The 21,937-nt window shown below is 36.7% G+C and overlaps 1 protein-coding gene across 1 annotated transcript in view; it reads left to right on the forward strand.

Moving 5' to 3' along the window:
* cdkal1 (CDK5 regulatory subunit associated protein 1-like 1) overlaps nucleotides 1-21,937 on the forward strand; it is a 182,521-nt gene that overhangs the window by 140,211 nt on the left and 20,373 nt on the right. The window contains exons 11-12 of the mRNA XM_017309343.1: nucleotides 913-1,093; nucleotides 9,890-9,952. Of these exons, the coding sequence (XP_017164832.1) occupies nucleotides 913-1,093; nucleotides 9,890-9,952 (244 nt within the window). The remainder of the gene's footprint in view (nucleotides 1-912; nucleotides 1,094-9,889; nucleotides 9,953-21,937) is intronic.

The raw sequence follows: 21,937 nt of genomic DNA on the forward strand, positions 1-21,937 counted from the left end.
CCTCCCTTCTGAAGCTGCTGCCCCCGCGACCCGACCCCGGATAAGCGGAAGAAAATGGATGGATGGATGGTTACAAAGTGTGTAATCAATGGCTTGGTTTGCTTGAATTGGGAATGATTTCCAATTGTTTCAATTAGGAGACCTTTTCAGCTATGACTTAAGGATGTAAGAGTCAGCAAATGTCTGGTTCTTCAAAGCTAACAATTCTGTCAAATGTGTATTCATGTATTTATTTAGCTAATTTTGTATTTTATGTGTAGTAATTTATGTCTTGGGGCATTCTTACCTTAATCATTCAAACCCTATGTTGACATGGCCAAAAAGGTTCCTTTTTTTATTCTGAAGGTCAAGTATGTTCTCCAGAAAAACGTTTTTTCTTCCTGACAGATAGTGATGCCATTGCTTTAAAGCAATTTTACACGCCGTCTGACTGCTGGCCGTACAAACAATATACATGCAAGAAATCAATCCCTTCCCTGCAAAGCTGTCCTACTGGCCACAATTAATCGAATGAGCGAGCCAGCGCCAATAATCGATAGGTAGTGATTTGCACAGGAGGTTGCTAATCAGATTTTGATTGGCTGAATGAGTCCATGGGGAAAAGCATTAGCATCCTGTAAGTGCTGAAGTGCCTCAAGAAGTTAGTTTTTCTTATTTCAAAACCCATTTGAAAGTAGTTAGAAAATATCTCTGATCTGTAAACAGAGTAATTTAATGGTTAATGTTTTATTATTATTATTCCTACAGAATGGTAATTTATAAAGTGAAAAGTTTTCAACCGAACGTTAATAAGCAAATTATATATATTGCATCACAGGTTAAAAAGGTTATTTAGTTGATATAAGTTTCCAACAAAAAATAAGCTAAACTTAGGTACCCAACAACAAACAAGTGTTTCCGTCTTTCTTACAGAGTACCTGGAGTAACAATTGCTACAGATATAATCTGTGGATTTCCCGGTGAGACTGAAGAAGACTTCCAGGACACTTTAAAACTTGTGAAACACTACCAGTTTCCTAGTTTGTTCATCAACCAGTTTTACCCCAGACCTGGTACACCTGCTGCTAAGATGGATCAAGTTCCAGCACATGTGGTAAGTGGACACCTAAAAAATATCATATAAATTATTGTTAAATGACCACATTGGATCAAAGTAATCTGTATATTGTGTGTAGATTTCCAGTCATTTGAACTGTGGTGCACCTCTTTTCATCAAAGCAAAAGACTAAAGATCATTGTGAATAGCTGTTGAATATTAAAGTGTTGCAAAGCTTCAAGTCTAAATTGAGGACGCTAGGAATCTTGGATATGCTACAATTGACTTCCATTTAAACTCTCAAAAGCTGTTTACTTCAGCTTCAGCTGTTCTTTACAAATGTTAAACTCAGTTTAATTTGGCAGGTAAACTATACTGTGTGTTTTAAATGACTCTGAAAACAAAGCAAACAAACCCTTACTGCAACATCATGAATTTAGTTTGTACTAAACCCCAACCATCTTCATGCTGACAGAGGTATCACCTTTTAACACAGACACCATCTTTTCCAATTGTGCCGCCCTGAACTTTAACATCTAACATGCTGACCTAACCCTGCAGTGACAGTAATGTTACTCTTGGGTCCTTTGCGATTTCTCTGTGCATAATGTGTTCAGATCCGAAGGTGAGCATTCCAATGCATCCACACCTGGAAATACTTGGAACTGTCTTGAATGTTTTTCTTATGTAAATAATATTTCTAACCTTCACAGTAATGAACAAGAACGGCTTAGAAAAAGGAAAAAGGCCCAATGAACCCTTTTAAAGCGTGAATGAATTTATTAAGATTGTTGATGCTGTTTTCCTATTTGTGATAACACAGACCTTATGCTCCTGCTCTGCAGAGTACCCAAACATCTGCTTTTACAAACACATTGCTAACTCATTATGATCATGCAATCATGCTTATTTGATATAATAGCACCTGGCTGCTGCATAATTTTTTACCTTTGGAAAGCACAAAGTGGGTTGCAGTTAATATCAGAATATATTTGCATACTTTTAGGATCTATTAAACAAAATGTGTTTCCATTATTTTTACTAGCTTAGCATTGATAGGGGTGCAGTTTCCTTTGCTTAGTCTAATAAGCCTAAGTAATCATGCACATTTTCATGCACTGAAAATGTGGATTTTTGCAGATTATGAGCAATTAGTATTCTTGATGGAACAAGTTTCTACCAAATAAAAATATAGAAACGTATGAAAAAAGAACATAGTATGCAGAGACGTCTGCTTTTATGGACTGTCCGTTCATCCGCCGTCTGTTTATATTAAAGTTCTGATCACCTATTCAAATATTAACAAATTTTGCAAGGTTTAGTTTTATGTGGTTAAATAACATTGAGGAGTATGATAGCAGTATGTTTTGTTTTTTTTCCTCTCACCGCCTGCAGTGACGGTTAATAGCCAAAAAGACCGTGATGAAATTTTACCTTTTTGGCATCTTTTTTTGTTATCACAACAAAGACCACAGAACGATGTCATAATTTTCAGTAGGGTCAATTCTCAAATAATCTTTTTATTTCTATCTTCCTTTCTTCCCCAATCTATTACTCTCTCTTCTTCCCTTCTCTCTGAAATTTCTTCAATCAGCTCAAGTATCGAATTGACATATGATGGCTTCTGCAAATATTGTTAAATCAGAATTTTTAAATGTTATTTTTAATAGTTTGAGGCAACAAGTTTCTTTATCCATTTAATTTAATGCACTCCTGGAGATAAAGTGATTCCACATTAGCTGCAGAACTCAGCTACCAAATGGCTGCTTGCTGATTGTAATTGTGAGTTTATTTGCACCAGACTCGTGCAAACATGGAAAGGTGAGAGTGTCATAGAAAAATGTGTTGTTTGCAGGACACCTGCTACAGTGGTTAAAGTGCACAAAACCTAACTTCATCAATCAGCATGCACCTGTTTTTCCCCCCATACATGGACACCTATAACACAGCGAGCGGTGGCAGCAAGGCGACATCTAAACCGTGTAGGGTCAGTCATTAATAAAGTGCACCAGATGGTTTGTCTGGAACACAACTGTGTTGAATAACCACAGGAGGGATGAATGGAGAACTATGTGGACTAGGCAGAGTGGCCCGGGAAAGACAGAAACTCTGAAAAAGGAAGGCTAAAAATAAACCCTACAGTTAAGATGGATGGAGAGAATAAGGAGAGATGGAAAACAAAACATACAGGGATTTGTCCTTAGTGGGGCATTTAGGAGTGACTTGCGGACATTAGCATACATGTTGTGTGTTTCACACTTTATTTGCAACTCACACATGATGATTTAGTAACTGCTTCACTGTATAGTGTTTTTCAAGCTATACTGATGAAGTTAATTAGATTTATTTAAATTTTATTTTCTGGTTTGGTTGCATTTCACCTTTCAATTTTTTTTTTTTGCACAAAACACTTTAGTTTTACAACTGATATTTTAACGTCACATCGAATTACAAAGGATTTTGAACAAAAATTAAGGCGATTATAAGTGAATTTGACAAATTAAAATAAATTATATTGAGTTGTCTACTGATTTACTAGGTTGAGAGGAAAACATTTAGTTTATTTATGTTGGTTTTGATAATTACAACCTACAGCTAATAAAAACCCCAAACTCAGTTTCTTGAAAATAGTGCATGAAAATGTCAGCCTTCTGAAAAAGTGTTCACATACTGTGCAGTATATTCAAAGTATGTAATGATATTCTGAGTCACAACAAAATACATCTTCATTCTTTCTAAAGAATTAAATAACTTTAAAAGAAAGTGTATGACAACATAATGTGCATTAAACAATTTTAAAAAGCATCCTATCATGACCCGTTATAAAGAAATTAAACAAATGATAAGTTGCAAAGCAATATCTAAGGTTAGAAACAAGATTAGAAACAAATAAAGTTGAATGCTTTTTAAGCAAATCTGGTTGCCCTAGTCAAAATCTGGGCTTGAACTCACTTGAAATTTTGCAGAATAACATTAAACATGCTTGAAAACAATCCAATTCAACTGAGTTAAAACAGTTTCACAAAACAAGTTTTCCAAACTGCCTCCAAAATGATATGATGCTTGCTCATTGCCAGTCATAGCAGACACTTAATTCAACTTATCTTTAATACATTTGATTGTGACAAAAAAAGACCTCTGTAATGAGCAGATGCTTCCTCACCTCACTCTAAATCAAATATGTTAGTATGTGCAATGTGATTTACTGATAGAGAAACACAAATTCATAAAGAAGGAAATGCAGGAACCTAACAAATCAGGTAGCAGGAAAACCTGTCCACCTACTATGAGGTCCAGGTGTTTGGTAGTTTTTCTGTCCCTAACCTTTTACCTGCTATAATAAATGATGTATGAGAAACGTTGGATGCATGGGAGAGTAGACACAGATGGAGAAAATAGAAGACCACAGGGGTGGAAGAAGAAAAAGGGGCATGTTGAGAATAAAGGAATGAGAGTGCTATTAGCTTGGATCTTCATAATCATCCCATAGGGACCAGAACTTAGCCTTGATAAATGGACTTAGTGAGTGGATGCTGAGTGTGTATGTGTGTATATGAATGTCTCTTGGTAAAGATTTGCAGAGAAGTAGCAGCTGCAGGAGGGAACAAGAAAAAAAAAAGAAGAAAATGTGATAGTTGATTAGCTACTCTTGTGGGACAGTGTTTTTAATTTCCCCAGGTTGTAATTGGTTAAGAACTCCATTACCCATGAGGCACCGATGCAGCAGCTGTCAAAGTTAAACAGCTGGCCAGCCACTAGTAGCGCTATCTTCTGGCTTGATTAACATTTATCTATGCCTGGACACGGAAATAAGCATGACTGCATGCTTGATTTGTTAATGTGCCAAAACCTTCTGACGTGTATCAAGACAACAGATAACTCTGAGTTAAATGTAGTTGACCAGACATAAAGAATAGGGCTAGTAATGAAGTTGTTGTCTGGGTTCTTAAAAACCAGAAAAAAACCCAGTTTTTTTTTTAAGTAGAAAAAACAATTTATCTTTAATTTCATGTGATCATTTCTGGTTTCTGCTGCTCATGAGATTGTATGAGCAGAAGCCAGCATTCTTAGTACATATCTACTAAGAATGTAGTAGATACTTAATTATTGGGTTAACTGAAGTGTTAAAACAAGCCACAAAAAAGCATATAAAAATTACATTTATTTTTATTGTTATTTCAGCTTTGCTTAGCAACTCTTCTGTAATGTTAGTGGGGGTTTTTTAACTCCAAGTTCTTTTTGAACTTAAACTGCTTGTTCACTTTTTTCTGTTCAGTCTTTGTAGCTGACCTATACTGTATTATGTATATAACAGCACAGACAAAAAAAATCCTTGATCCAAGTGTAAGATGGATATGCAGTGCAGTAATTTATAGATAGTAATATTGCTTATGTCAAACTGTGCACAGTAACACAAGTCTTAGGAATTTAAGGAAAATATGAAGCGCTTGGCGTTTGTGGATTTTAGGCTTAGATTCCAGTGATTACTGTAGTGTGGTCATAATAATCTCTCCTCATCATTGTGTTGCTATATTAGTGTTATGGTAGACTATTTTTTAAATTAGGTTTGTTTTAAACTGACATGTATCACTCAGCCATAGGTTGGTGTGGATTTAAGGAATTATTCCCAAACTTTCACATAATTGGGGTCAAAGGTTTTCAACTTTTATCTGAGATAGACTGACAAGTCCTTAAATAGACTTTACACTAGCATCATTCATTATACTGAAACAATTATATATTATTGTGCCCATTATAAAATGTTGTTGTTGATATATTAAGGCAGCTGTATATGCCGTAATAATATACAGGCAGCTGTATATTATTACGGCATTGTGTCATTTAGAAAATTACACAAAATCTGAGTCCTCCTGTCACTGTAAGAAATGTAATTTTGCAAAAATATAATTATATAAGGCTGTTAACATATTTGGTATGCATGTCTATACCAACCAAATGAAAAGATTTTGATGGTAATCATCAGGTGTTGACAAAACCTAGCCTGTAATAACGTTTCTCCTACAGTTGTGTATCTCTGCAAACAGAGTTACAATAAAAGTGATGAAAGCATGGCACAAGAAGAGAAAACGGTGTTGAGGAGTAATGATTGTTCTTATCCAAGGTGCTCCCAGCAAAAAAATAAATAAATAAATAAGAGAGAGATCCAGAGAAATTGTGTATGGCCAGACTTGTGAGAAGAAGGATGTGTAAGATAGTGGAGACTGAATGATTAGTGAGTTTTTGCCCTCTGGAAAAAACAAAAGGAGTGATGAAGGGGGGAAAGCTCTGAGGAACCTGAGGAAAGTAAAAAGAAAATGAGTTTAAAAAAAAGGATTTGGAGATTGTGAAAGGCCTTCTGGCTGAAGAAGAAAGAGGGAAACGCACAAAAAAAAGAATGGGAGGTTGAGAGAGACGATAGAAAGACAAGGCCAATGATTACAGGATTGTGTGGATCAGAAGAGCCTTGTGTGAGTTAGAGATGAGTAGAAATACACTGCAGGGGAAGCAAAAGGAGTGAAGAAATGTGCAGATGGGAGGAATACGCGTTAGAGCAACGGGCAATGGGAGAATCGTTGGAGAGTCCCAGAAAAGGGAGAGAAGTATACAATCCACAGTCTATCCCCTATTAAAATACTTAATAGATTAGCGACACCCTTCATTCCAACTTTTTTTATTTTCAAAACTTGTCTTTGTTTACTTGTCCTCATTGGCATTCTCCATCTTTCTAATTTAAGAACAACATCTCACCCTGTCATGTCAACCTTACGTCTCTGTCCATCTTTGTTCACTTGACCACAGACTCAGTGCTGTTTGAAAGCTGTTCTTTTCTTCTTTCCCTCTCCAGTGTAGATGGCAAGTATCTGGCTGTCTTTACCTACCCTCAGGCTGCATATGTCTGTCAAGCTATAATGATGGCTGTGTATGAAAGCATACAGTATTGACTGAGATTGTCTTTCCAGTATGTAGGATTGGTTAGACACACAGGATTTTATAACAGTAAGTGTATGCACCCTTTAGCTAGAGAAATGTGTTCATATATCGTCCTCATTAGCAGTCCCTGTGACTGAAGCAGCGTTGTGTAACTGACAGTGGTGGTAAGTAACGAAGTATAAGTACTTCGTTACTGTACTTAAGTACAATTTTCGTGTATCTGTACTTTACTTAAGTAGATTTAATAATGGATACTTTCTACTTTTACTCCACTACATTTTACAGTAAGTATCTGTACTTTCTACTTCACTACATTTCTACAAAAGTGTYGCGCTACTCGTTACATCCAAGTCGCGTTGCGCTTTTTGTACGTTAAAATGTGAAGTTCAGGGACTTAAGGTGGCGCCGTAAAATTCATTCAATAACGTTACTTACGTGTCTGTTGTCACCCATCGCCTCCGCCTTTACTCGCACGCGGAGCTCCAAGACATGCGCAGTGGTTTCCTCTGAGCGGGAGGAGATGTCTGTTTAATCATCAGTAATATAATAGCGCTGCATAAATCATAAAATATGGCGACATGTAAAATCAGCAGCGCTTCGCTTTCACAGACTGTGGGGACTTCGTCCAACTTTTAGCGTCATTTGGAAGGAAAGCTTAAAGAAAGGTAAGATCTGTGGACGTGTTGCTATTAAAGCTAGCTGTACTGACTGAGGCACACATGTTGCATCTGCAATGAAAAAAGTTGTCACTCATGCGCTGAATTATTGTGTGGAGGTGTTGACTGAGGCATCGCATATATGGGACAACGCTGTGACCAAAGTCTGCATTGATATGAGATTCAGGAACGATCTGATTCTTATCTAGATCTAGATTTTTATGGGAATGTGGATCTTTCAGATCAATTTGAGAAGCAATTTTGATAGGTAAAATGTAATTTTTTTTGCGTCACGTTGCGCAGGGTGCTGGTCTTGACTTGGTCTTGGGGAGGTGGTCTTGACTACAACTCTGCTATGTGGCTCCTTGGTTCCATGTCCTCCCCTGCCAGTTGGTTTTCTTTCAAAATAAAAGCCACCAGTGGCAAAAAAAAGTGAAGTTCATGCTATGTTAGGACAGGAGACAAGATGTTTCCATCCCTGAAATTATGATGCATAGAATCACATATCTAAGTCTAAACTATGTTACAGAGAGTAAACACAATAAAAACATGCTTTATCTGTGGCATTGTTCATTAAAATGCCACATTTCTAATGTATTAAAATTAAATACGATCGGTTCACGTAATGATATTGTATTAGGGATCAGGTAATGCATTCAGCAAGTACTTTTACTTTTAATACTTAAGTATTTTTAAAAGCCAGTACTTTTTTACTTTTACTTAAGTACAAATGTTAATGTGGTAGTTTTACTTTTACTTGAGTAACTTTTTGTCTGTGTATTTGTACTTTTACTTAAGTAAATTATTTGAGTACTTTCTCCACCACTGGTAACTGACTGCTTCAGAGAGTTACATCTGGCATGATATTACACCTTACAGAGACACCATCTTTGATATAGTTTACATAAGGTCCTGACCCGGCCTGAGCCCATAGACTTTGTGTCCGAGTCCGATCCAACCCCAAAATAAAAATGTAATATGTTGTTCTGTACATTTTGCTTATAGTACAATACAGTTGCTCCTGTCCAGGGCTTCTTTGTTCAGATCTAATCCATTTATCTCAATTTGAGTATCTATTAATCTATTAAGACCAGTACTATCAATCAATAAACCAGAACTCATTTACTCAAACATGTAGTGTTGTTTTTGTCCTGGTTTTGTGTAAACTTTTATGAGCAAACCACATAGTCATTGGCTTCAATATGTACCCATAAGGTCAGTTATGGGTACATAACTGACCTTATGTAAGGTCAGTTGTATTTTTGTACATAATTGATAATTACATAATAGACCTCAGAACAGTTCTTGCATGCCTGTTTTCATGCTGTTTTTAGCAGCAAAGCAGCGAGAGGTAGAGGGTTGGGAGGTGGGGAGAAAAACACATTTGATAAGAAAACGGCAGAAACAAAGCTTCTGTTGTTTACTTTGTGACTTTGAAAGCAGCTTCGTCCAGGGACAAGAGTGTCATAATTGTGTGATTTATGTGGTTATTCACAAGGAAAAGTGAAGTTTCATATGATTGGCCATGAGATTGAGAGCATCAACACCAAATTAGATGTGGTGCTTTTTTTTTATTTATTTTTTTTTAGTGTCAAACATTATTACCTTAGTGTTAATTTACAAATTTACAACCTATTTTTTAAGCATGCAAGTTTGCCACCCAAAATCTGGCAAACACAAAACTGTTAACTGTTTTCTCGGAAAAGAATAATAAAGGAACTGAAAATAAATAATGATTTAATTTTACTAGCAATTATTCCCTTGTGGTTCCGTAGAGAAGATTATCCATAAAGGAAAATAATACATCTCCACTTTTTTTTTTCCAAGAAAAAAATCTGGGTAAATTTCACCACCCTACTGATAATGTGTTGTTGCAATAGTAATCCTGCTCATTGTTAAGACCTAGGTTAAGTGTGCTAACCTAGGTCAACAGATCTGCCATGTTTTTGGTGAATAACAAGTCTTTGCATTAGTTTGTTAATTCTGTGTTGCAGCAACCAGCCATAGCACTCAGAACATCTTGATTAACGGAGACCTCAGACTCTCGATTTCTGATTCATTTTCAGATTTGAATCATTGATCTGGTCGGAATCAGGATCCGACCAACTGTGTCCACCAAGCAATGTCAATTGGATCCAGTACCAGTATTGAGTTCGATAGAGCCTATCTTTGCTTTATAGCTGTGATTTTAAAAAATCAAGGACATCTATTTTAAAATAATACTAAAAAACACATTTTTAAACTGTTTTATTTTTTCTTCCTGCAGAAAAAGCAAAGGACTAAAAAACTCTCTGAACTCTTCCACTCTTACAACCCCTATGACCACAAGGTAAGATTTAGTACTTTTCTTGCTGTTTTGGAAATTTTCATGGTGTTAGATTTAACTTATTTCTAGTGTAAAACGCTGTAAGTGTTCACTATTGCCAGGAAAGTACTGTATAAATTCGGTCCATTTACCATTCAGTCTGTTTTCCTAAATTTGGAATGTTTTCCAGCAAATTATTTTCTGATCACCGTCTGTTTTTCTTTTGATGAGCACATCCTTGAGTGTTTAGCACCACTTCCACTAGAGCAGAGGTCATTAATCAGAACCAGGCAGAGCTGCTGTAGGTCAGCATCGCCAGCATTAGATTACATTTATAGTGGCGGTGAGTTTGTCTCCTCAAGATGGCCATCTGTTGTCAACAGTTTAGTGGATGAGGACAGCATAAGTGTTTGTGCCTGATTGCATTGTGAAAGGCTGAAGTCAGAGATTGATCTAAAGCATTGTGCATGTACTTCTGCATCTGTCTGTGTTTGAGTTTCTGTCTTAGCTGAATTCACTTCCATATTTTTACACATTTACGTTGTTGAGACTATTGTGGCTGAAGTGTTTCTGCAGAGCTGTATTCATTAAGTGAAGGTCCTAATGTACCATCATAGTGGTTACCACTGAAAAAGCATATTCTATAAAAGCAGAGATTTATTTATTTATTTATTTTTGGTTGAAAACAAGGTTCAGTTATACAAAAAAACATTTTATGAACTGAGCATAAAGCAGAAGAAGGGACATATGTCTTGCAGGAAGCATAAATGTGTTAAATAGATGTACGATTGGATCCCACCTTGGCAGTGAGACTATGTTCCTTTGCAAAGCTTAAGTTTTTTTTGTTTGTTTTTTTTTCTTTTATGCAGTTTCCTTTCTGAATTTGAACCCTGTGGTGCATTTTGTTCCACACTAATTAAAAGAATTCAAGAAAGAGCACGTATCCGCTTTTGCAAGCATTCATTCTTGCCTCCCACACAAAGAAAGAATAGAAGATGCACACAAACAGTCTTCAGCAAACAGCACAGGACACACGGTCGCATACAAGCATCCATAATAACTGAACACAAAATTGAGAATTGAGCCTAGTTAGTAAAAAATGTCTATAATTCATTAACACATTTGCGTCTAAATCAGCTACTTGGTATTTGTGAGCTTGCTCACTAATCAGATATATTGAGAAATGGACAGTGTTGCAGGGTGCCTTATTGAACCTGCTGTGCCGAGCTGCTCCGTCTCACAAACATCACTCGATTCTTAATTTGTCTTCCTCACTGATATGCTTTGTGAACATTTTGAATATACTTATACAACAATACATGGCTACATAAAACATTGACATAAGTTGCTAATCTACAGAAAGTCTAAAAGTTGACGTTTTGCATTTCATTTTTGTTTTAATATTGAAAGTGGTCAATATTTCAACATAATCAATAGTAAAAATGAAACATTGACATAAAGAATATCAATCGTTCTAGTTGTCATCTTTTCTCAGGTCTCAGTAGGAATAATCATCAGAATATACTTAGACCTCTAAATCTATTTAGGGAGATCTTAACAAATTCTGATTTTAATTTTTTGTTTTAACTAAATAGTTTCACTCCTATTAAGACAACAAAACATCTCGTATAGTGATTGTTTGTATTTCTCAGGTCTCTATTTGAAACTTATCAAAATAAGTTTCAGGAGTATTGAAAAATGTATTATTTTTCCTGAGTCTCTAGCATAAAAATTTAATTGATTTCACTGACATTGTGATAAATTAAAATTTAGCAGATTCAAACTCACTTTCACATGCAATTGAAACGATCACCTATTATCTCAAACTTCATTCATTACATCCATAAGCATTCTCTTTCACTCTATGGTTATAAAACATCTGGAAAACTCCAGATCATCTTAGATATGTTATACATGAATATATCTAACATGTCTTTTTTTTTTCATTCTTTTACGATGCGAAAGCCCCAGCCATATTCTTCTTCCATACATAGTGAAAATATACAAATAAATCTCTTGTGTGTATATATATATTTCAAATTGAACCCGTGAGCCATGATTTAATAACAGATCTCATGTCAAGCATGCTTCCTTAGCATATCGACCACAGCTCTGCCTGTCCTTGCTTGTGTCCATACTCTGTGGAAATGCTGAGCAGATTGGCTCTTAAGCCCAAAAAGCCCTTTAGATAAAAATAACTGATGTCTGATAAGTTCCTTCATTTTATGTCAAGTTCCTTAGGGCGTCTGGCTGAGGTTATGGTTTATATAAGAATGTTATTCTTGCATTAATACTTTTTTGTGTGTGTATCTGTTTGTGTGTGGTACTGGGCCAAGATAGGAAGGAGGTTCTGACATTTTAAATCTGTTTTTAAATAGCATCTACCTACAAGGCCATAATTAAAGAGGAAGTTGTGGAAGCTACAAAAGTACAATGGAAAGAACAAAGTATTCTCTTTTTTTAATTTCCTTTGTGGTCTTCTTTTGTTTTTGTCTTCGTTTCTTTTTTCTTTGCCTCTGCATTTTGAACCCTAGGCTGATGTGTGTGTTTGGTTTTCTCCTGCGTGTTTATATGAATTACACTTGCTCTTCTCTGTCGGATGTGTGTTCAAGGGATCGGAGAGTGTGCTGGTGTGTGTGTATGTGATGATTAATGTGAGGTATCCTTTAGCCAGATGGTGCTGAACAAGGCCCATCCATCAGCATTGAAAAGACCAGTGGGCAGAAAGCTGGCAGAGCACTTTGTCTAGGGCCAATGCCCCCACTGGACACACACAAACACACGCATGCAGACAAACTATACACATGAGATCGTAGGCTTTGACTCTGTAGCCCTCTAGGCAGTCATGGAAACAAGTGTTGTGATTTCAAATGAATGGTTTTGCTTGCTTTGTGGCTGCTCCTGTCCTACATAAGTTGTTTTGTTGTAATAACAGCAATATTGAGATGGCACCTGGACCTGTAAGATGTTAATGGAGCGCTATTCATGTTGTGATTGTTTTGGCAAATCTGTTTTTTTTTTGTGTGCGTGTGTTTAAACCAATTGCTGCATAAAAACCTGATACTGACCAGTATCAACCTTTTTTCAGCTTGAAAAAACTTGAGGGCTGAGATAAAAACTACAATTCTTTTTTTATTACTATTTTACTATATTTAATTTAATATCTGTAGAGTAAACTAAACAGAATGAATAAAGTAGATTTTTGTAGAAAGATCTACAAATAATTCTAGAAACACAACAGGACTCTCACGTTTGTCTTAAAGCAGAGGTCCCCAGACTTTCCTGTGAGGGCCACATAACTTTTCCCTTCTCTGGTGGGGGGCCAGAGTCAGTTTGTAACAGAAAAGGTGTGATGATTGCAGGAGTGCCTAAATGTAAAAATGTATTGTTTTCCAGAAAGCACAATCAAATAACATTCTCTGGGTTCTTCACAGAACAAAAGTCAGGAATTAAATAATAACACTATTAATGACATAAATAAAAACCAAATAATCCTCTCTGGATTCTTCACAGAAAAAATCCAGGAAGGATTACAGTCCGTATTTTCCTAACTATGAGCCGCACCGGACTATAAGCCACAACCCCAAAGTTTTTTTTTTTTTAAACCAGTAAACATACACATATAAGCCGCAGATATCTCTGCCACTCCAGGTTTTCCACAGTGATGCAGCAGCAGCAGAGGGGGGCGGACACCCAAAATTTTAGCCATAACAGGTCAATTGAAAATCACATTTATTACGTTGAAAAAGAAAAGTTGCCAAGTTTAGATTTAACTGAACTGATTATGGTAGTTTCCGAACGGTAACTAACAGTAAAAGTGCGGATCCTTCGTGTCTCCTATTAGCATGTGCTAAATGAAAATGGGCACTTTCTTCTTCTTCTTCTTCTTCTTTAGAATTCAACAGCAGCTTGCATCCATTATTGTTGCACTATTGCCATCTACTGGATCCTAATATCTATACCTCAAATTCTCATAATGGTCCCAGTATTATGTAAAAAACTGTTAAATAGCATTTCCCCTCAATGCCATTTAACTGATCAACAACATTCTCAAATTTCAATTCCCTATTAAAACCTAATTCTGTTTTAATAGGCACGTTCTTCTTTTATTTTCAATTTTGACTTCCAATGATTCACTTTGTAATGGTCTCGCTATGGTGTCTTGTACCAAAACTAACCATCAGCCAAACTCCTTTCACACGAGTCAGGATTAATTAGTTCTTCCTTTATTTCCATGTAGAATGGAGTGAAACTATCAAAACACAAACAACTCAGGATGAGCTCAGAGCAGCTTACAGACGTGTTTTACATTCAGATACATAGTACAACTGATACAACAGCTACCTCAGGATGCTATGAGCTGCAATGATACATAACGACCTAAGAAATGTTAGCAATGACATAGCACATAATTAAATCGCCCGCAGGTATTTCCAAAACTAATTCAATTAACAAGTAACTTTTTTTTATCATATGTTAACATAAAGGCTCGTTTTGAAGTATAAGCTGCTACTTACAGGCATTGCTTCGAAGAACTTGACCTGGAATGCGGCGTTCATAACAAACACTTATGTTCATCTGTTCTACCGCTAGCAAACAACCGTACTGATTAAATAACATAAAAGTCAAGCAGTTCCCTGAAAGTCCAACAGATGGCAGCAATGCGCCATGCAAAACAAAACACCCACAGTTTACCGGACACACTTCCTGCTAAAGAGCCCCCTGGTGGTCGAAGACAAATCCACATATAAACCGGAAAATACAAAATATGAAAAAAAATCAGAATGCCCCCTGGTATTGTTCAGGGGGCCGGATTAAATGTGGAGGCGGGCCGGATCCGGCCCGCGGGCCGTAGTTTGGGGACCCCTGTCTTAAAGAAATGAATGCAATTTCCAAATTTTTTTAGAGGGCCGTCTCTTTACTGTTGGTCTATTTGTTTTTTGTCCTGTCAAAAACAAGAACGTGGTATTGAGTCTGCACAAATCTGCTTCTGATTACAAACCATGACAAGTTTGTGACGCAATTTATTATGACATTAAAACAAAGGCAAATAGCTATGTGAATAAGAGAAATAATAGAGGAATTTTTAATTTGTCTTCTATTATAAAGTTGCTCAAAACAGTTGAATCTGTCTACTGGCTGTTCTGAAAGGTCAGATTTGTTCAGTTATTGAGAGCTAAACAAATCAATCTTTGGTTCAGTGCCATCATACTGCATCAACAACAACGCTCCTCTTTTTATGATGTGGTATTGTCTTTTGTAATATTAAGTAATTTAGGAAAACTGTCAGGAAGACTAAAAACATTATATAAATGCTGTTTTCCATATGTCAATATTATATGCTAAACGTTGATTGGTACACCTTTAGAAATAATGAATAGCTCTGTGTTCAAACACCTTTTTTTCCCCCTTTTCCGATTCCATTCCTTCGTACTGAAATTCTAGATAAATGTTATTTTATATGAATTTTCAGAGTGGAAAAATATGTTGAATCTCACCTCCACAGATGATTAAAAGTATTCCTGTGTGTTGTTTGAAAAAGGGTTCATAAACCCTCCGAACACACAGACTTCTGTCCCTTTGCGCCATCACTGTGTCATTTTGTGTAAAGCAGTGCTCCCTGAAGGCTCTGCCCTTCCAGGTGGAGTTTGTGAAGCACCCATCATGCCTAAGTTATTCTCTGCAATGTTTGTGACCGTCCTGGCATTCAGCTTTTTTCTGGGAGAGCTAACAGGGAAGCCTCCCTTCTCACTGTGCAAGTCTCCCGAGAGCACACAGACGGAAAGAAACGCACATACATTCTCCACGCTGTGTTCATGGACCTGTATGACAGAGGTGACAGTTTTTCCCGTGGCAAGAGAGGAGGGACAAGCTGTCAACATGGCCCGCTGCACCTGCCCAGCCGCACAAGACACACACACACGCACACACACAGAGCAGGGAGGACAGAAAAAGGAAAACTGGCAAAAGAAAGTGGAGGCGGCAGAAACGAAAGACAGATAATGAAAGATTAACAAGGTATAGAAGTCATTTATAGAAAAAAAAAACACTTAATTAAACTTGGTAAACTTCCCTCTCCTGTTAGTGTAAATGCCTCAGAGTAGCTGGCATAGTTATCTTCTAAAGAAAGAAAAAAAAATACAATTAGCGTAATAATTCTCTTCCACTCCCTAGATTTTTTTTGTAATATGTTCTACATGTTGTTAAAGGTAACAATTAGCGTCCTTTTTCTCTTCCTTTTGGCATTTTAATTACTTGTATTTTAGAATGACTTTTTAAGCGGGTGTTTTTCCACTATTGTCAGTAGCTAAGCTTTGTCTCCAATCTTGACATTTGTTGCAACACTCTGCTCTTTATTTTCTTTTAATTAAGTATTAGGGGAAAAATATGAAATGTAGGGTGTGAAATATAAAACAATGTGGTTTATTTTGGCCTTCTTGGCTTGTCTTCTCTCAATCTTTCTGTTCTTGGCCTCCATTTTGTACAGATATATTCTTCAGCATATGATCGGTGCTCCTCACTCTACTAATTCAGTTTCTTTTTTGTTCCTACATGGAGAGTTTTTTTCCCTGGGACATGTTGAGTTGTGATCATACCCTGTCAGTTAAAGTTTTGACCTTGTTTTTCAATCTTTATGCAGGTGTGTACTCTGGTTATGCGTTAGTCAATCTGAGTTTGTCTAGCAGGTTAGACTGGGATAGAAAAAATATTTAAATAGCGGGCTATTACTGGGACAGCTGTAAACAACAGTGGAATATTACACTTATCTGATCTGAGAAAAAGTTATGAGACTAAATTAAGCTTCGGACGTAGTATTCTATTATCTAGTGGCTTTATGTTCTCTGATTTTTGACACACTCTTGGAAGAATGGACTTATTTATATACTTTGATAAACACATGAGGAACAGAACCTTAAAGTTTTAGTTTTATTTAAATTTTTTGTAGTACATGACTCATTTAATGTTAACAGAAATTAAATAAAAATATAAGTCCCTCTCCACCTGTTTCACCTCATACAGCCTGCAAACTCCATGAGGAATTATCACACTATTCTGTAAAGCGCTCCTTAGCGCATTCACACAAATCGACTGTTGTTAGAAAGCTACTGTGTGTTGCCAGTCAGCGCTAAGTATTGAGGAAATAATAATTACTGTTTATACATTAAATAAAAACTTGCTGCATGTATAGGATAGGATTTTGTAAGTGTAATAGGTTTATTTTTGCTCTGCATTCAGACAGGGTGTAGTGCACACATTCCTGTTTTTCACATTAGTCCTATTTCACTTTAAAATGTAGTTCAAAAGGCTCAACGGACATGTCGCTTTTCACTACTTTGAACCTTTACATCACTGAACCAGAGGAAGCAAGATGAAATATAAACGGTAAACACAACAAGCATAGCAAATGTATGATTGTTGTTCTATTTAACGATTGCAAGATCCCACTGTATTTTTGCCTGTTTGTTTTACTCACCCTGCAAAATAGTTGCAGTATTCATTTTAAACCGTAATAGTCAAGCTTAAGTAAAGTAGTTGTCCCATACATTAATAGAGTTACAAAAAAGGTTTTGGTGAAAAGACTGTCAAGAGTATTGCTTTTTTTTTCTTTTAAATTTCTCATAGGGCTGCATAGTGGCGCAGTTGGTAGAGTTGTTCTGTTGCCTTGCAGCAAGAAGGTTCTGGGTTTGATTCCTGGGGTCTTTTTGCATGGAGTTTGTATGTTCTCCCTTTGCATGCTTGGGTTTTCTCCGGGTACTCCGGTTTCCTCCCACAGTCCAGAAACATGACTGTCAGGTTAATTGGCCTCTCTAAATTGTCCCTAGGTGTGAGAGTGTGTGTGTGCATGGTTGTTTGTCCTGTGTGTCTCTGTGTTGCCCTGCGACAGACTGGCGACCTGTCCAGGGTGACCCCGCCTCTCGCCCGGAACGTTAGCTGGAGATAGGCACCAGCAACCCTCCCGACCCCACTGAGTGACAAGGGTGAAAGAAAATGGATGGATGGATGGAAATTTGTCATAAGTGATTTAGTCAGACAAAAAATTTACAAATTCTGGTATTTTCACATGCAAAATGACAAAAAAATAAATCTTAAACAAGCTTTTGACTTTTTTGGTGTTGTCACCACTTCAGCCAACATCAGTTAAATGGCTTTGTTGAACCATTGTAAAGAGAATGACAGGCACTCTACTTTATGGACTATAAGAAATAGTATGCACTTGAATCTTACACTGTAAGAAAGATAGAAACGGAGAAAAATATTTAAAAACATTCCAGTTCAAAAGGTTCTTGGTGTCTCAGTCTCTGCATTCAGAGCCCTTGTTGCCCTCTAGTCTGACCTCCTGGATGTCTGCACCAGCTCACGATGAGCTCAAACGAGGGAAAAAACACATTCAACATGTCTTTTTTTCCATCTTTGACAAGAAACGCATAAATCGTAAATTTAATGCTCTAATTGTTTGAAATTAATATCTTCGGCTCTTTTTTTTTTTTTACATTATAACATTTAACTCAACAAACTCTCATAGCAGCAGTTTATTAAAAGGGATTTGCATGTGCTTCAGCTCATTTTGTGACCAACATCTGAAAAGAGGGGTGGGGGAAGCATTAGTAGGGAGGGAGAGGCAGAAAACGGAATGACAGAGGGGTGTTGGGCATTGTGTTACTAAATGGCTTCCAGGAGAGTGAATGCTTTCCCATTCAATCAAAAGGCCTACTGTTCAGCTATGATTTTTTTTTTCTTTTAATGGCATGTGTGCTTTATTTTAGTTGAGTGTCTATTTCTTCTTTTCTTCTGTTTCATGCAGCTGCTCTCTTGAAACTTATTTTATGTGTATCCTTATATCCGAATACATAAATAATGTAGACAATTTCTATACAGTGTTTCCTAGCCTAATTGGATGAGCTGTGTTTATTATTGCACATATAACGTCAACAGTGTATGCATTAAAAGAAAAAAAAAAAAGCGAAATTGTTTTATATTTACTCTTAAAGACTGAAATCACGAGTGAATCAGTTAAAATAAATGGAAAAATGTCAGTGTACTGGAAATAAAAAAGAAATGTTAGTGTGATCCACTGAAACAGTGCTACCTTGTTTTATGGAAGTGTTCACAGTTTTGAATAGTAAGCTAAAGGAGTCACATTTTCTTAATTGAAATGTTTCACAGTGAAAGATGCTTGATTCCTGCTAACATACCATATTTGCTTTAAATTATGCCAGATTGCTTCTGCATGCGTAGATGCACTGCACTGGAGATAAAGGCAGAGCCACCACTAAGTTAATTCCATAAGTGAAAGCAAGATTTTAAATGGTGCTAAAAAACAATTTACAATGGGAGATAAGCCGTCCATAGCCAGTAAAGTGTGAAGATAAAGATCCCCACAAAGAAACTTGAGCAGTTTCTTTTTTTTTATTTACGGAAGACAAAGTGGATTAATTATTCAGAGCTCCACTGACTAAGTCATTGATAAAGAGTCTGTGACTTTAGATATGTAAGACTGTGATAAGACTGGGATTTCAGTGGAGGTAGTACACAACATGCCCTCTCTAAGTAATAATCTCACAGCCCTCTACGTTTGCGAGGACTGAGGCAAACGTAGAGGTCTATGGAAAATGATACAGGTTTTACATGTGTGGGGTTCGTTGGACCCCATTTCGACATACATGGGTATGTCTCTTGCTGTCCTTGCTGCCCTTTACCCCAGGTTTATATATGTGGTAGCAAATATGCTGTAATAATCAGTCTTTTTGGTAAAACAAAAAGTGAACGAGACTTGCATAATAACGTGGCTCTCAGATGAAGGATAAGCAAACCATTTCTTCTATAGAACCAATTAAGAACTGGAACTTCCTTTGTGGAAAACCTCTGTAATAGGAAAGTGGAGTTTGCTCCTTATTTTAAGCTCGCATTGACATGTCTGCTCAAGTCCAGCGATATGTCCCGTGACTGCAGCTACGCTCACAAAGTGGTGCTCATTGGTGGGGGTTAGAGCACAGAACTAACCTTTAGAACAGGAGTGGGCAACTCCAGGCCTCGAGGGCTGGTCTCCTGCAACTTTTAGATGTGTCTCAACTTCAACACATCTGAATCTAATAATGAGGTTGTTAGCAGGACTCTGGAGAACCTGACTGCACTTAGGAGGTGATTCAGCTGTTGGATTCAAGTGTGTTGGACCAGGGAGACATCCAAGAGTTGCAGGACACCGGTCCTCCAGGACCAGGATTTCCCACCCCTGCTCTAGAAGCTACTTTAGTTATACGAAATTGCTTTTGATGTTAGAGGACAGACTTTCAGCAGAGAACAAGCTTCTGCAAAATGTACCAGAAAATTGATACACCTAAAGGTAGAAACAAACTTGTGTCAAAGTTTAAATAAGGGACACAACAGAGGTCCAGAGGCACAAGGAAGCAACGAGAGGATTAGACGGACAATGCAGCTTATGTGGTCTAATTTAAACAAATGACTACAGCAATTCTTTGTTGCAGTCTGCTTGAGGAGAAAACTGATCAGTTTATAGAAATGAATAACTCCATTTAATGTTGTTGGCAAATATTTTAAATCCTATCTACACAATGATAAAGGTTTTAATACAGTAATTTGCTAAATCAATTTTCCCACAATATTTTGTTCAGAATGGACCTAACCTTAATTCACTTTATTGCAGGTACTTTATAAAAGCTCTACTTTCTGGATATATGTGTGGCAGCAGAAGACAAAACTTTGTTCAGTTACCAATTGGAAGACCCGACTCTGGCATTGAACAGTGTGAACATATCAAATGACAGTGTGGCATCCAAATGACACATTTTATTTAAATTCACTCTCATCATGTATTGCCACATGCTAAAATAATTTCTTTTATCATGAAATGGTAAGCCAGTTTTTTTTTTTTCACTTTATTCTTCTATCTTCTCATCTTTGTTTTTTCAGATGTTTGTAGATGGTATTATTAGTTTGAGAATTTATTTTTAAACTGTACTAACTACTGTATCTATTTATGTAGGTTTTTATTTTAATTTATTTCATAGAGACAATACAGAATAACTTAGATGAATGAGCGAAACGGCAGTCCCATACCTGTACCATGACTCTTATAGCATGAGCTAATATGCAGCCCTTGTTTTTGTTTTGTTTTCATATAAAACTTCTAATAACTAAAAAGTTTCCCATGTTACCTCGTGTCACTCCACTTTGCACAGCATCTCATACTTTCTCTGCACCTGAAAGCTGTTCGTCTCTCTGTGTGCTGATGAATGAGAGCCAGACTTGTTGAAGGGAGGTTTGGTCGTTTGAAGTTCTGCCAGTGAAAAAGTGGACTCTAAGCTCATTAAACAGCCAAAAGCATTTGGGATTTTCTTTCTTTAGTTAAGTAGACAGTTTTTTTCTTTTTCTTTTTTTTTTTGTTTGTGGGGAAAAAAGTAAACAGAAAAGGTGAATGGGTGCAGGTGGGGATCAGACATTTACCTCATGGCTCAGTTCCTTTGGCCACACCTCCTTGTTTAATGATTTCTTAGAGGCAAAATAATAATAGAAACTGTCTTTATGATGTTTGAGTATGTATCTGAAATGTTGTGGTTACAGTTTCATTTTCAGTGGAGTTATGTGGCAATCAAAATATGCATTGGGGGAAATGATTTGCGCTGGACAGTCTATCCTGTTAAACACATAACGATGGTTAATTGGATCCAGGTCAGTAAAAGCAAATTACAGAAGACGGACTAAGTTTGAAAGTTGATACCATCAGCATGGAAATGTCAAAATTTATCTTAATCTAGAGAATCATTTTCCTGTTCATTTAAGCCAGAATTCCAGTCACTGTATATTTTAATGTATCTTTATTTATCAAATCTGCATAGTTTAGTGTACTTTTTATTGATTTCACATAGAAAAATAGCCGATCCATGCATTTTTAATTATGATGAATTGGATTTCTTCGTCTTTTTTCTTCATGTTGGCTGATCTCAACCATCTGTCTCGGAGAGTTTTTCTGTTACCAACTTTAAAAAGGCC

Source organism: Poecilia reticulata, linkage group LG16 (genome assembly GCF_000633615.1).
Source record: "Poecilia reticulata strain Guanapo linkage group LG16, Guppy_female_1.0+MT, whole genome shotgun sequence".
In the NCBI taxonomy this organism is placed as follows: Eukaryota; Metazoa; Chordata; class Actinopteri; order Cyprinodontiformes; family Poeciliidae; genus Poecilia; species Poecilia reticulata.